This window comes from Manacus candei, unplaced genomic scaffold (assembly GCF_025592945.1).
Source record: "Manacus candei isolate 608988 ecotype Guabito, Panama unplaced genomic scaffold, ASM2559294v1 h1tg000023l, whole genome shotgun sequence".
Lineage (NCBI taxonomy): Eukaryota > Metazoa > Chordata > Aves > Passeriformes > Pipridae > Manacus > Manacus candei.
The window spans coordinates 27386277-27401142 of NW_026138071.1; the positions used below are offsets into that span (position 1 = coordinate 27386277).

A 14866-nucleotide genomic window follows, 5' to 3' on the forward strand; every position below is an offset into this window, starting at 1 on the left:
GTTATAGAATTATAAAACCTAACAAAACCACCCTGTCACTTCACTTAAAGTGATGGAAAACAACCCTGCTTGAGTGCAGTGACAAAGAAAGAGATAGGAACATGAAAAGATAACCTCAGAAAATGGGAGACCCCAAACGTTGGCTCCTCTTGGTTGCCACCCACCTGACTTGGAGAAAGAAATGCCAGCTTGCCTCTATGGCACCAATATCACCACATAAAACAATGTATTCTTGCACAGTATTATAGTAATGTGACATTACACAGCTTGTCTGGGGTTCCTATGGGATCTGAACTTTCTCATCTAAGACTGTAAAGTCCTTGCTTGATTATAAAATATTCACCTTCTGCTTCAAATTCCATTTTTGCAACAAGCCAAAGTGCATTAATGGCTGATGAACACAAGAATTTTCAGCATATAAAGGACCATGACAGACTGAAAGAGCAGGGATCAAAAGTATAAAGACCACGAGGCACTTTGTAACCTCTCCCTCAAGTGGCAGCTGAGGAGCACAGAGAATTAACAGACATCGACTGCCACATCTCTGAAATGCATCACCTTAATTGAATGCAAATGAATGAAATGGAGAAGAAACAACTACTTTAAACAGTGTGTATAACTGAATAAGCAACTGGTTTTGCTTTTTTTTTTATATTACAAAACCCACTGACTAAACAATTACAAAACCTATAGAGTTACAAAACCTGGAATTTCCAAGACCCCTCAGCACTGAGCATCAGGTCCCACAAGATCTCTAGTCACAATTTCAATGGAACTGAGGTAGGACCATAGCTAAAAAAATAACTTGAATTGAATTATAGGTCCAGACACAAAGTGACCATTATTGAAATTGGATATGCACATTTAGGTCTATTTTATGGCATTGTTTGTAATGTCAGAGAAACAAATTTGATACAAAGGGGGTGCTTGGAATTATTTTTTTGTTGTTATTTAAAAAGCAATAAAATTCTCTTAATAGAACAATTGTATTCTAATATTCTTTTAAGCTATATGAGAACAGTTAATATTAACTATTCTTAATATAATAGTTTAAAATTCTATTAAATACTTTTTTAGAATCTCATAGAAATTCATAAACTTATTTAAAATCTTCTCTTAGAAGAGAACAGGATTTTTATTGAACTAATAGTCTCAACCTCTACTTTCTCTTTAGAAGGTGACAGACATTCTGAGCAATGGAACCAAAATGTGGATATTGGTTTTGGGGTTGGAAGGCCTTCACTGACTGAAGTTTTAAAACATTTTTGCGTTTGTTCACAGCTCTCATTTATAGCTGAAAAATCTACATCCTAGTGGTGTGCCCCAGAACAGGCAGAATGTGTTCAAATGTGGTTTCACATGGATTTGGTGGCAGGCAGTGACACTAATGTTTCTTCTCCGCACTAAAATAAGCATCAGAAATAGAAGCTGCCACACACAGACTGGTATTTGTACAACCTCCAACACCACTTATGTGTGCTCCGCTCTCCTCTCCCTCAAGGGACCTCCAAAGCTTTTAGAAATATTTATTGGACTCCTAAAAGACTTCCAGTGAAGTCAGAAACCTTACTCTAGATGCCTTCAAGCCTTTGCAAAATAAAATTGCTATTGTTAATCATCTTTCAGGAGCTGTTCACAGACCTGGAGAGGTTCATCAGCTATAACTAAAAAAACCCAAGGCTGAACAAGTTTAAAATTCTATTATATAGAATTATATTATGTAGATAAGTAGTATTAAAAACAGCATTCCCAGACAGTTCACTTCTTGAGGGATTTCTTCAGCTCTCCATTCTGCATCACCATTTCCATACTTACTCCACCTGCTGTCTTGCCCAGAAAAGCAGGCTTTAGATGCTAGAAGTGTGGCTTGACAAGGAAAGAACTAAGAGGAGGTAAAAGTATTGCTTGAGGTACAAAAAAGATACTGTAAAAAAAAAAAAGCCAAGTTAAAATCCCCAACCAAACTCCTTCAAACTCTTTATATTATAGTTTTAGCAAGTTTGTTTATAATGTAACTTGGCAGCAACATCAATGACTTCGGGAAGATGGTATAAAAATGAAATGGCATTACTGAATGTGATTTACAAAAAACGTATTTGGCTTTTCATGCAAAATGTAAGTAAGACTTTAAAGATGCTTTAGTAAAAAAAAAATAATGTAAGCAAAAAAAAATTAGGTCAGTTGTTACAAAACTTACTGATCTCTGTAGATCTACTGGGTACTGGAGGAGGCTGTGTACCATTGCGAGTAGGTGTTGATGACTGAGGGGATATGGGAGAAAAGGGAACCATATCAAAGATGTCAGTGGAGGGTGATTTAGGTGTCACACTGCCTGCCTACAATAAGGACAATAAATATTAGGGCAATATTTCACACGAAAAAAGATCACAATACCAAAAATTCTTCAGCATGCAGATAAAAGCCACATTTTAAAAAAAAAACAAACTTAAAAATAACCATCAGCGTGCAAAAACCAGCTCCTGACACCAAGCAAATGGCATTTGCAGTACAGAGCACACATGCTAAAACTCCCCAAAACATGAGCAGCATTGTAATCTTTCCTTTTTTCAGTCGATCTGTTACAGCCAGAAATTTATCACAGTTACACCTGACAAAGCTGGTGCCAAGCAGTTCTCTCTTGCAGACAAACAAACACAGATACCTTCACAAGACCCAAGTAAGGTAATATGGCAACAACAATGTGTTCTGCTCGGGACACCACAGAAGACAGTTAAAAGATACAATCCCAATATTTTTTTGTTCCATGATCTTCCTCACATGATCTCTCATTTGACAGCCTAAAGAAACTGGTACGATCAAAGCTTCAACTGTATTTTCCCATAAGTAATAACCCAGACGTGCAATACACTGAATATTAATATCCAAAGTAAAACTGTCATCCTTGAAGGTGAAACCAAAGAGATTTCATTAGAAAGGCTCAGGGATTTGGAAGGTTCAAAAAAAAAATCTACTGGGTGAGCAAAGTAACCCCAAACCCAACAATTACTGTAGTGCTACAGTCATATTTGTTTCTGAGTGACTCATTCCCCCTGCCACAAGTCCACTACTTCAGGACACAAGCAGGGCACAGTCCAGTCAGAACATGAGACACTAAAGATGATGAGATCAATTAAAGCTGAGACTGACAACCCGGAGGCAAAACTGGTTTGCATGTGCATGTTATTCCTCAGACAGTGCATTCTACATTCTCTGTGTTAGAAAGACTACACAGCCAGGCACAGGGAAAGCCTCCTACTTTTAAACAAGATTCAATTTGCCCAAACTGCTCACGTGAAAATTTTTAAGCGCGAGTTAAATGAGTCACATGGATCCTTTTATTCAGAATACACAGATATAAAAGCCCGGCAAGCAGGGAGCCTTTAGCACTACTTTCCCACAACAGTTTCCTAAACTTTATTTTGGAATGCCACTTCCTTCAGTGCCTCTGCTGCAGCACTGAAGCTGCCCTCTGACAGCTCAAGGCACAGATTTCTAAGCCAAGTGTGTAGGTGGCCCTGAACCATCTCTATTTCTCTCTGCAGGTTCAGCAGTGGCTGCTGAGAAGCAAAGGGTGTTGATCCCCAGCCTGCCACTGAAGGCAGTGTTTAACGAGGAAAAAACACTAAACCCAAGTCCTGCATTTGCTGTTTCTTGGAGGTTCTGTGATTCTTTGGAGTTTGGAATCAATGTTTTAATTTGGATTAAAAGCGATCCGTAACTGTTCGATATCTAAAAAAAACCCCATGGGATATTTATACCCAGACATAGGGAAACATAACATGAAAAAACCTACAGTTCCATCAACACTGATGGAGAATCCCAGCATGTCTTGCAGGTCGTAAGTGCTAATGTAGATTCTCATTATTTGCTGAGTGTTTATGGCTACCTAGAAGCTAGATTAATTTACAGCATTTATGTTTAGTTTTAAATGTGTCTTTCAGGCACAAAAGCAAACCCAAATATGACACTCATTTCCTGACTATGTGCCATTTTTGTTGAAGTTACTTACTGGCCCATTTTAACAGCACCGAAATAGTCAGTTTAAGTAAAACTGTAAGTAAATTAAGAAATGTGTATTTTGAATACATATGAGCACAAGAAGCATTTTTATTTAGTGAACACATGCAGGAAGCCAGGATATTCGCCAAATACAGCCAAATATTACTTGCAAATGGAAGAAGAGTTGAGAGAATAAGCACATTAATATGAAAAAGCAGGCGATATGCCCATTTCATATTTAAGAATAATTTTCAATCTTCATTTTGCACAGTTTTCATAAAGTATGCTAAAAGTTATTTAAATGGCTAATTGCTTTTTTCTTAATTCATGGGGGAGGAAGCCCTTGAAGTAGGACCTTTAAGATTGTTTGTTTTGAAGAATTGTTCTTGAAATAAATTTTTTTAACAAAAGGTTGTCAGATAAAACAGAGATCATTAATTAATGGACTAATTTAAACATATTGGGGAAAAAAAGAATTTGTTTTGAGATGGGAGAGAAAAAGCTAAGTAGAAATGGGAGTAAATCTTCACAAATTCCGTATTTTAGGAGTACTCCTAGAGAATCTAAGATATATCTTCTCTGTCCTTTAACCACTGTACAAAATGCACATTTTTAATGCAAGTTAATACATGACAGAGAACAAAGGAAAGCCAAAAAAAAAAAATGAAAAAGCTTTTGCACAGCATGATTACACGAGGTCTTGGGCAGCTGTATTCACTGGTTGGTTTTGGAAGACCAGTTTTTGAAGGTGGTGGGATTAACAATCCAGGTGGTAGTCTAGAGTCAGGAGAACTCCTAGGAGTAAGCGTAATGGAAGAGATATCTAAACAAGGAGGTGAATCCTCATTGTTACACCAGAAAAAAGTAGAGGGTCTTTGAAACATATGTTCATCATTATCACACTTTATGTGCAGCAGCTGAAAAGGAATCACAGAAAAGAGAAAACATTCTGAGGGACAGAACGTGGTAAGGTCAGGGAAAGAAGAAAAAAAACCAACACATTTTATACTTCCACAAAGCTGGTCAGCAGCTTGCTGTTCAGTGCTATAGTTACAAGATACACAACCTGAAAACATTTTAAAACTAAATCTGAAAATATACCACAGGAAGAGGTATTAGCTCAGTATTAACTGGAAGAAAGATGACATGCTCCTTGATCATTACACCAAATAAAATGAAGTCAGGTGTCTTTCAAATAGAGTGTGGGAGATGCACTAAAAAATGTCTAAATCTACATCATATCAGCACTCTCTCATATCTGCACATGTAAATTACCAGGTAGGGGAGAAGAGTTACTGTGGTGATTAATGCACAGGTCAGAATTTTCACTGTGCAAAGCAGGAAACATTTATATATACCATTTATATCCCTCCAATGTTTGAAGGACAGCTCATTATTTAACTAAAATCTTACAGCAGAAGTTCATGGTGCAGTAATTTTAATATTTACATTAATACTAAAATTTATTTCATTTTCCTACCTACAGAATTTAAGAACCTAAACATCTATGGACTTTAAAAGATGGCTTTCTGCCATCTTTTCTGTGTGGATGAATAACCACTTGAACTTCATATTTTCAGTAGATATCTCAAAAGCTGAGGCTCGTTGCAAAGCAGAGGAATCCTCATGTCCCTACAAGCAGCACAGGATGCAGGACAGAATAAAACTTGCTGCTGGGGAAATAAAAATGTTGAGGATGGCAAGATTCTCTGCATCCCTAAAGAAACCCACAGAATAGCTTCAAACAAAGGCAAATGAATAACATCTACACCATAACACAGCCAGTAAGAGCATTCACACAAGGTGACACAGTGGGGACTGCAAGGTGACTGAATTAGCTGCCTGATGTCACTGGGGACTCTTTCACTGGATATTCCACTTCATACATATTGATTATAAACAAAAACCTATGGGTTTTGTAAACCCAAATAAGATATGCCAGCAATTCTGAAAGGTTTTCAAAAGAAATGGATCTTGTCTAGGCGAAATTAGAAATAAAGAGCCTTTAGGACTGACCCTGGAAAGATAAGCAAAAAGGAAATATCTTTAAATATTTGATTTAAAAGAAATGCCCAGCTGATCTTTCTGTTGAAGCCAAGTTATAATTTCTGTCTCAAAATCTGAGGAAAACAGCTCTGGACAGCTAAAACAAGGCTTTAGAGGACAGATCTTCAGAAAAGGAATTGGACACTTGTGCAGACAGTTCTCCTTGGCTACAGCCCAGAGTGACACATTCATAATGCAGGAATTGCATCTGTGCTGTAGGTACCTCACCTGAAAAACCCTCTGACTGGCCAGGCTGAGGCACTGGCAGATACATGCAGCAAAAATTTTGAAATCTGCTTTTGCTGTCTTCATAGTGTTCCACAGTGGGTATGTCATGATTATTTCATTAGAAGTTTGCATAACTCAGTAGAACAGGATTTGACCAATTATTTTCAACCATGTTAGGTAGAAAACAAAATATTTCAAATCCTGTTAAACTGAACCTTATCTTCTTTTTTCAGTTTCCTTACAGATAAACCAGGCTAATGCTGTAGGTGTCCCAATTTAATAACAGTGCCATGGTTGTGGTAACACCCACAAACACCACAAGATTCTCTACTCAAAACTTACAATTCAGCATTAAAAGAAAAAAAAAGTTTTTATCCCAGTTGCAAAGAATTCATCTCTTGCTACGCTGAAATTATGAAATGGAGGGTTTGGAATGGCAACCAATAAAAAAGAAAGTAAAAACCTACAAGACATTGAATTTTGAGTATTATTTCAAGAGTATCACCAGCCTACAGGTAGAAGACTTGCAATGCTACTGTGCATTACTACCATGTAATCCTTGTTGCTACACATATCTACGGAAAAAACAGATTTCAGAACAGTAAATACTGGAAGATACCAAATAAAAGCAGTCAAATTAATAAAGCAAAATACTTCCCTAAAACACGAAAGAGTAAAAGAAGAGCAGTTTCCATAAGAGAGTACGTACAGCACATGAAAAATCATAGAGAAACCAGAAAAATACACACAGGGTGCAAAGCAGCAAAGCTATGAGGGTGATGAACAGACAGCAAAGGCAGGCAATGGAAAATCTGAATACAAAACCAGAATAAACACCCCTGGTATCATCTGAGCCCTGAACATGGAGCAGTCACGTGTCTGATCAGGGACACAGGACATTTGGCACCACATGGGGTATCAAGCTTCCTGTGACAGTTTTGGGAATGCACCTGGTCAGTAAATGAATTTTCACTAGGAAATCTTCATTGCAGAGCAGTACAGAACCCACCACTGGGTGTTGGGAGCTCTGCTGGGAGCACTGCTCTGCATCTTGCATCCCATGGCCCAAAAACACCTCTGAGGCTCACAACAGCCCCCTGCTCACAGCCTCATGGAGTAAAGCAGCCCACAGGGACAACAAGGAACTGTATTCAGCAATGGAAAATAATAATTGGAAGGTCACAAAGAAAAGAACGACACAGAAAGTTTTAAAAGACAGGAAATATCACCAGATTAAGAAAGTGCAGGGGGTAAAAGGAAGAGACTCTCATTTTAAAGACTACAGCCTAGAAAGGGTGTCACTTCTGAAGCTTAATACTCTTACACCAAATTATAAAGGAAGGAAATATAGTAAAATATATTAAATTGTCATTTTATATGGCAATTGTGTTTTGTCTGGGGTTCCCACTGTGTAACACTTGTAGTATCAGCCACACTGACACAACACGTTCCAATTCGGGCCGCATTTCATTAAGAGAAGAAAACAACATGATATCATTCTTAAAGAAATTAAAACACCAGCTCAGTGAAGTTGGTCTCTTTTATGACTGAATGTAACTATATGCCCATCAAAGGATGTATTTTTGACTCACTCCAGAGAGCACAATGCTGAAGATGCACTGATGGGCTACATCGCTCTAGAAAACACAGCATGACTGAGATTTTGTTAATCAGGCAATCTTTTCAAAGTTGTTTTTAGGTGTCTCAAGACATTGCTTGCAATCTCTGTGTCACACCCCCATAGGAATCACCTAAGTGTGAATTAGAATGAATTGGAAAGTGTTTTTCCTCCTCAGAACAATTGGTTGGTAACGTGCAGAACTGCCCCAGTGGGTGACTGCAGTGATGTCACAGGGAGCTGTGAGTCACCCTGAATTGAAAATGATGCATTTAGTTACAAAACTGCTTTTTACAAGGTGTGTTCCTGAGATTTGGGACCACTAAGAAAATTTACTAATCCATAACTTGCTAATTCATAAAGTACTGTGTAAGTATTAGAAGATTCATTAATTAACTGCTACATCTTCAGTTCATTTAGTACTTTTTCAGTCACATGAAATCTGACACAGGCAATTTGAAATTCCTTTTCTTTAACATCACAAATGTGAGAGAATTTTGAACCCTCATGAAGAAGTGCTCACTGAACTGAACACAGAATATTATAAATCTGAAAGAGCTGAAGATAGGCAAAGGAAAAACATGTGCATTTTCCCACTTGGCAGTCTTAATGGAAACAGGAATGAAGTGATATGCATAAACACATTCCAAAACTGTGTCCTGAAATATGCATACAGTTCCAACGTCTATCTTGGAGTTTTCCCATGAGTGTGTTAAAGCTTTTTAACAAGGGTAATAGGTGCAGGTGGTCTGTGCTTCTAGGTCACAACCAAAAAACTTGAAAAATGGTCTAATCAATCAACAGCTTTAATGCTCTGTTTAAAAATTGAGGGATTTTGCAACGCTGGCATGATAAGAGTATATATTACATATTGCTGCTTTGATAATACTTCTGGTGAATGGAAGAACACCGTTGCTTTTGGAGCTGTTTCTCCCAGTAACTTTTCCTGATGCCTTTCAATTCCTCTTATCTCATATTTCAGTGTTCTCCCTTTTAAGGTATTTTCCTGAATATCCCTCTTTTCTTCTATCTAACTTCAGAGTCATGAGGTTGTCACAAATTCCCTCTCTGCCTTAACCAAGCTCAAAGAGAAAGCTTTAAAGGCATGCCTGGTAAATGTCAGCCAAGACCAAAACTGATTAAAAATCTCTCTTCTCATCAGAGGTTCTCTAGTGGACTATGAGGACTTACTGTTCACTGACTGTAACAACTGGGGGTGCCAAATGTACCTGACTGCTGATCCACCATGACAACGGTTGTGTGCTCAGCTAACCCTGGCTGCTTTTGGCAACACTAGCAATGCAAACAGTAAAATAAAAAAGAAAAAGGACATGATGTGAAACTGTGCTCCCAAGGCTGCACCGATTTCTGGAGATCTGAAGTCTTCCTGGGATACAAACTTGAGCAGTGACACCACAAGCAAACAGCGAAATGAAAATCCGATTGTCCTCACATAATCAAGACCAAATGCAAAAAAGCCCAGGGACTAAAGCACTGCCAAGTCACTGGAACAGAGGAAAAGTAAACAGCAGAGATGCACAAGTAGTGGAAACTTTAGCTGTACATGCAAGGCAGTGAGAGACAAAGGACACATCCCGTGCCAACATTTCCCATGGCACATGGAAGTGCAGCCATCCAGGCAAATGACTCTAAGGAAACTTCTTGGTTTGGGATAGCCAGTCCTTGACAGATCCATTCAGGAAATGAAAAAAAAGTGACACTTTTTGTTGCATAACACTTCTGCATTGGCAAACACTGACATGTTAGGGACTAACTTTTTAAAGTTCTAGGAAGACTTAAAACCATCGACCCAAATGCAAAAAAAAAATGATCACTAAGCAGTTTATTATTTACTGAATGTGCTGAGCAAACTTAATTCTAAATAGTTACAATATCCTGAGAGAAAAAGCATGAGGATTGATAATTTGATGTTCAACTTTCAAAATATATTTTATGCTAAAATATTTCATTATACAATCCTGTTTTCTCTTTTTCATTTCCAACTATGATCTCATTGCCTTAATGGCTTCTTTTATAGGTTCAGAAGGAAATTTTATTTTTCCCATACAGTCTATGAACTGACAGAAAAAGCACCTAAATTAGATTGATGTTGATTTGGCCATATGGTTAGGTTTAGAACAGCCACAGAAAAAGTTTCATAGTGATACTAATAACCAAGCAACGGGATAATTTTGATAGCAGTTTTATCCCCCAAAAGCAGAACTTTATTGCTGTCAGTGCTTTGCACCCATTTACTCAGTGCAAAAATCTAAAGGGTACATAATTTTATTATTTACATGTGTAGTTTGCACCCATTTCGGTCTGCCAGTATTTTAAAATATGTCCTCAAATAAACCCTTACTTGGCCTGCCAAAAATCTGCATTACAAGCAAGAATGATCATAAAAGCAGTTTTAGATTAGATTCTCCTTTGTATTTCCCAAACAAGCCTTTAACTCACACTATTTATGAACCGGAAAGAGAAAAGTCAACCTTAATTTTTTAATTATTATTACTTTCAATTTTCAAATGTGAGTGGGTTGATTTCTTTTTTTTTTTAAATAGAGCAACTGGGGACTCCCAATAAGTACCCTAATATTCCAATTTATTATTACTGCCTAAAAAAGAATTTCATTAGAACAATTAGTAACAGAAGTTTCAGCTGGAATTCTCCCTTATGTAAAACTATCAATTCATCCAAAATATTTTTGATTCTTTGCTTAAAATGAAGTTTCATCCTAGAGTTCACTGCTTGCATTTTCTTCTGAGTTCGACCATGGATGGATTTTTGGATTAGTCCCCATGTATTATTCTTTTTACACATTTTGATGTCAAAGATCAGCAAATTAAGATATTTTAGTATTGTGTTTTGTAAACAAAGTGTTCAAAATTATTACTCAAGAATTCAATATGTGAACACACGACCAACTCCTTTTTACAGAAGTAAATCTATCACTAAAGCCACGCATTGCAGCCCAGCCTGGTGTATCTAATTTTTTCTTGAGCATCACATATCTAACGTACCATCTCTGATAAACTATACACAAAATATTTTTAAAACATTTTGGAAGTAAGAGAGGATCTGAATTTTAAGTCTCGACAGTATTACATTTGATCCTGAGTATGAATTCCAGCAAATGGCTTCATGTGTGTCCTCATATTTAGTTAACAAGCCTATTGTCAATGACAACAAGAAGTTGGAAAAGTTTATTTCAAATTACATTAATGTATCTACTTAGAACTGAAGCAGGCTGAGACTAGACTTTTTTTTTAAATATGCAACGAGCCAAATGTTTAAAACCACACAATATATTAAGTTGTCCATCCACAGTTTAAAGATGCTCTCACATTCTATTTTCTTTTGATACTAAAGTGAGAACAGGAGATGCAATCTGATCTTGCTTGTGGGAAAATGGCCTGGGAATCAAAAGATTAAGCTGTCAGAGAGAAACAGAATTGGCTTGCCTTTTTTTGTTAATAAAAAACAAAACCCAAAAAATCAGCAGTGTCAAGGATCAGTGAAATAATAATAAAAAAAACCTGTTGCACTTCCAATTTCTGAAGGTATTTTCTCCCTCCTTCATTTCATTAAAAATTAACAGGGAGACTAATGTGTCTAGAATGATCAAAGACACAAAAATCAATCCACTTCAGAAAGAAGCAGCAGGAGTAAAGAAATGATAGACTGTCATTGCATACAAATGGCACCATGGCTTTCCTGACAAGTGGGAAAGGGTTTCTGTCCTGGATCAGTATTTTCCCAGACAAACCATGACAGTGACATCACTTGCTCTCTGTCACACTGCAGGTGCAATAAATTCTAAAACCCCTTAAAGTCTTCCCTCGTGGGGAAGTAAAACACACACCCATTGTCAACCTGAAATGACACCTGCTCAGACCTCAGGGTTTGCTGTCTCCCTTCCATGGGGAGGGATGGGGCTGGAGGGAGGAGAGGATGTGACACACAATATGATTTTAATATTTATATTGTTGTGTTCTCTGAGCTGTCACCACAGGCCCTCATAGATGCTTTAAGTAAATACTTGTTAAATCAAGTTGCCCGTGTTGGCTGCTGAAGTGCTGAATCAACTGCTGATTGCCAAGTGTTTCTGTGACCAGGCACTAATCAGTGTTTCTGTGACCAGGCACTAATCAGTGTTTCTGTGACCAGGCATTAATCACTACAGCAGGAGCACAGTCAACAACCTGTGAGGTAGGAAAGCCCCTTCAGCACACCTGGTGAATGTTGAGAAAGCACAAACAGCATGCAAAGGACCAAATACAAAAAGGAAAGCAAAAGATATGAAAATCCAAGGTACTGTTTAAGGAGAAACAGAGGCAGCTTTATGGTGGTTATCTGCAGCTGGCTCTTGAAGATAGATGTTTCTTTACAAAGTGCTATCATGCCAGTTTAAGGCACGTGGTCTTTTTATCATATTAAGTACCAAATATCAGGCCTTAAACCTTCCACTGGTTACTGAACAATCCCTTCCCTGGACTTCAGCACACGGAACAGCGTCAGACTGGACTGACAGATAAGGAGCTCTGGCTGTAACAAATTAGTTAAATATAAATAAATTGCTTGTTACATCTAAAAACAGCTTCAGAAAGCTCCTGTGTGGCACTGGCATCCCTGTGTAATTCAACAGTGTAGATATGAGAGCTGTAAGAAAGCTTAAAACCTACAGTTTCATAAATCTGGTTTGAATCACTAGAATTATGATGTTATGTTCATAGCACCTCATACCAAGATGATCTGCAGGGAAGCAAACTCTCCCCATCCAGCCCAAAGTGCTTAGGAAGGGACTCAGATAAGGTATTGCTCTCCATGTTAGATATTCTGCTTCATTTAAACTATTTTATTTCAGAAAATACTATCTGCAGATTTGAGAGGTGTATTCTGACAAAGTGATCACAATAGAGATCTGCTGCTTTCTGTTTTTTAAACATAGAGCAGCAGCACAGAAATTTTTAACAACATGGTATTTGTATGTTTCAAGATTAAATTCAAAAGAAAACCCAACTTATTATTTCTTTTAAAGGTAAAGTGACGTTTTTCATTACAAAAATTATGTGGACATAAAGGAAAATATTTTTTGCACCACTTCCACTTTTTTTCCTAGCAGGATTCGAGATTTTCAGAGTCGTGTTTGAAATTACAGTTGATTTGAATGAAAAGCACATAAAATGAATTGCAAACTATAGCAGGCAACCAGTTGTCTTATGAATTGTTCGGAATTTTCTTCTTTCATACCTATTTGTTGCTCACACAGTAGAAGAAGAGAAAGGTCTCATCACATCACATCACATCCACTGCTGTTCCAGGCACTGTGATGATTCTTTCAGTGGACTTCAGCTGTCTTAAATGTATTTTCCATCCTTTTCCCTGCACTGCAGTTCCCTTGCAGCAGGATTCAATCAGCTCAGGTTGCTGAGGACCATGTTCAGGGAAGTTTTGAGCATCCCCAAGAGTACAGAGAGCTCCAACCCCTGGGCATCCTGTTCTAATATTCACCCATTTACACAAATCTAATTCATGTCAGAATTGGTGCAGATATTAAACAGGCTCTGACTGCAATTCTAATCATGAAGAAACTCAGAAATTTGTGACAGGAAATGTTTTTTTTTGTTTTCATTTTAAAGATTAAGGAGTAAACAAAGCAATAAAATTAATGTGTAAACTAGCAGCTGGTAGTGATTTATTGAAATGAATTCCTTAAAATCAATAATTATCAATATTCCATAATTTTGCTGTAGCACAGCTGCTATTTAAGCAGTATGCATATTCATTGTCCCAATAGTCATTAACTATAAAACAATATCTAGGGAGAGAATTTCCAAATGGTTGGCAAATTTACAAATTAAGATCTTAACTCTTTAATAAGGACTGAGACATCATCATTTTAAAAGATATAATAAATCACTAATGACAGGATATTTTAATTATTAATAGTTTTCTTTATTTTTCTAAATGAAATTACTAAGTTCTTAATGAATTCAAATGAAAGGAAATGCACCTATTGCAATGGACTTGAGAGCCTGTTTAATTGAATTCAAATATCCATTTAGTTATTATACTCATAAATAAAACCAACTATAATTCCAATTGTGGAAAATAAAAAATTAAAGAATCGACTGCACTGATATTAAATCTAGCATTAAAATTGATTGCCTATCACTGAATGCTTCATAAGTGAGAAGGCATCCATAATTTAAAACTTTCACTGTGGTAGTTACACAGTATTTATGATTTATGGTGCTCTCCCCTCTAAATAGATTTCAGTAAAATGAAATGGCAGTTCCTCATGAGAACTACCATCTAATCAACATCAAAGGAGAGCATAGACACTACTGAAAAACTGTCATCACCATTACAAACATATTTTTACATTGCCCAAATTTGTAAATGTCCATTTAAAGCGAAATGATGCACGTTCAGAGCAGGAACGAGGCAGTCAAAATGGACAGCTTAAAAGCAGGTCATCTTCTTCTAAGATTTTACTATGCACACATCAAGAAATTTTATTTATTTTCACAGCTGCTTAATACTGTACAGATAGAACACACTTGCCAGAAGAGGGGAGTCGACAGAATCTGTCTGCAATGCAACCTGCATTTTTAGAGGTCCTGCCTAGATATAAAGAACTGTCCCAGTCAGTCACTTAAAAATACTCCTGTGCCAGATCCTGTCAGTGCACAACAGTTTTTCATCCTCAGCTGGAATGTTTACACATCTACTTGAAAGAGTATTTACTGTCTTGAGGCAGCAACAAATAGGTATGACAGGGGGATTAAAGAACCACAATTTGAGAGACTGCAATTTGCACTTTTGTTGGCTTGACACAATCTCACTGTTAGTACAACACTGCATTTCAATAAATCTGTTACATGATCACTGTGTGTTAGTGGAATCACTGGAAACAGCAGGGATGATAATAATGATCATAAAGGGATTATAAATTTAGAGCAACTTCAG

General features: G+C 37.1%; 1 protein-coding gene across 9 annotated transcripts in view; it reads right to left on the minus strand.

Annotated features, from left to right (window-relative positions):
• The window catches only part of GULP1 (GULP PTB domain containing engulfment adaptor 1), a 152168-nt gene that overhangs the window by 15023 nt on the left and 122279 nt on the right, over nt 1–14866 (minus strand). For 7 of the 9 annotated variants that reach the window (XM_051788043.1, XM_051788041.1, XM_051788039.1 and 4 more), the window contains exons 9-10: nt 4692–4916; nt 2198–2336 (exon numbers count right to left, since the gene is read on the minus strand). In XM_051788043.1, coding sequence (XP_051644003.1) covers nt 2198–2336; nt 4692–4916 — 364 coding nt within the window. The remainder of the gene's footprint in view (nt 1–2197; nt 2337–4691; nt 4917–14866) is intronic. The other 2 variants (XM_051788045.1, XM_051788044.1) reach the window with 1 other exon arrangement.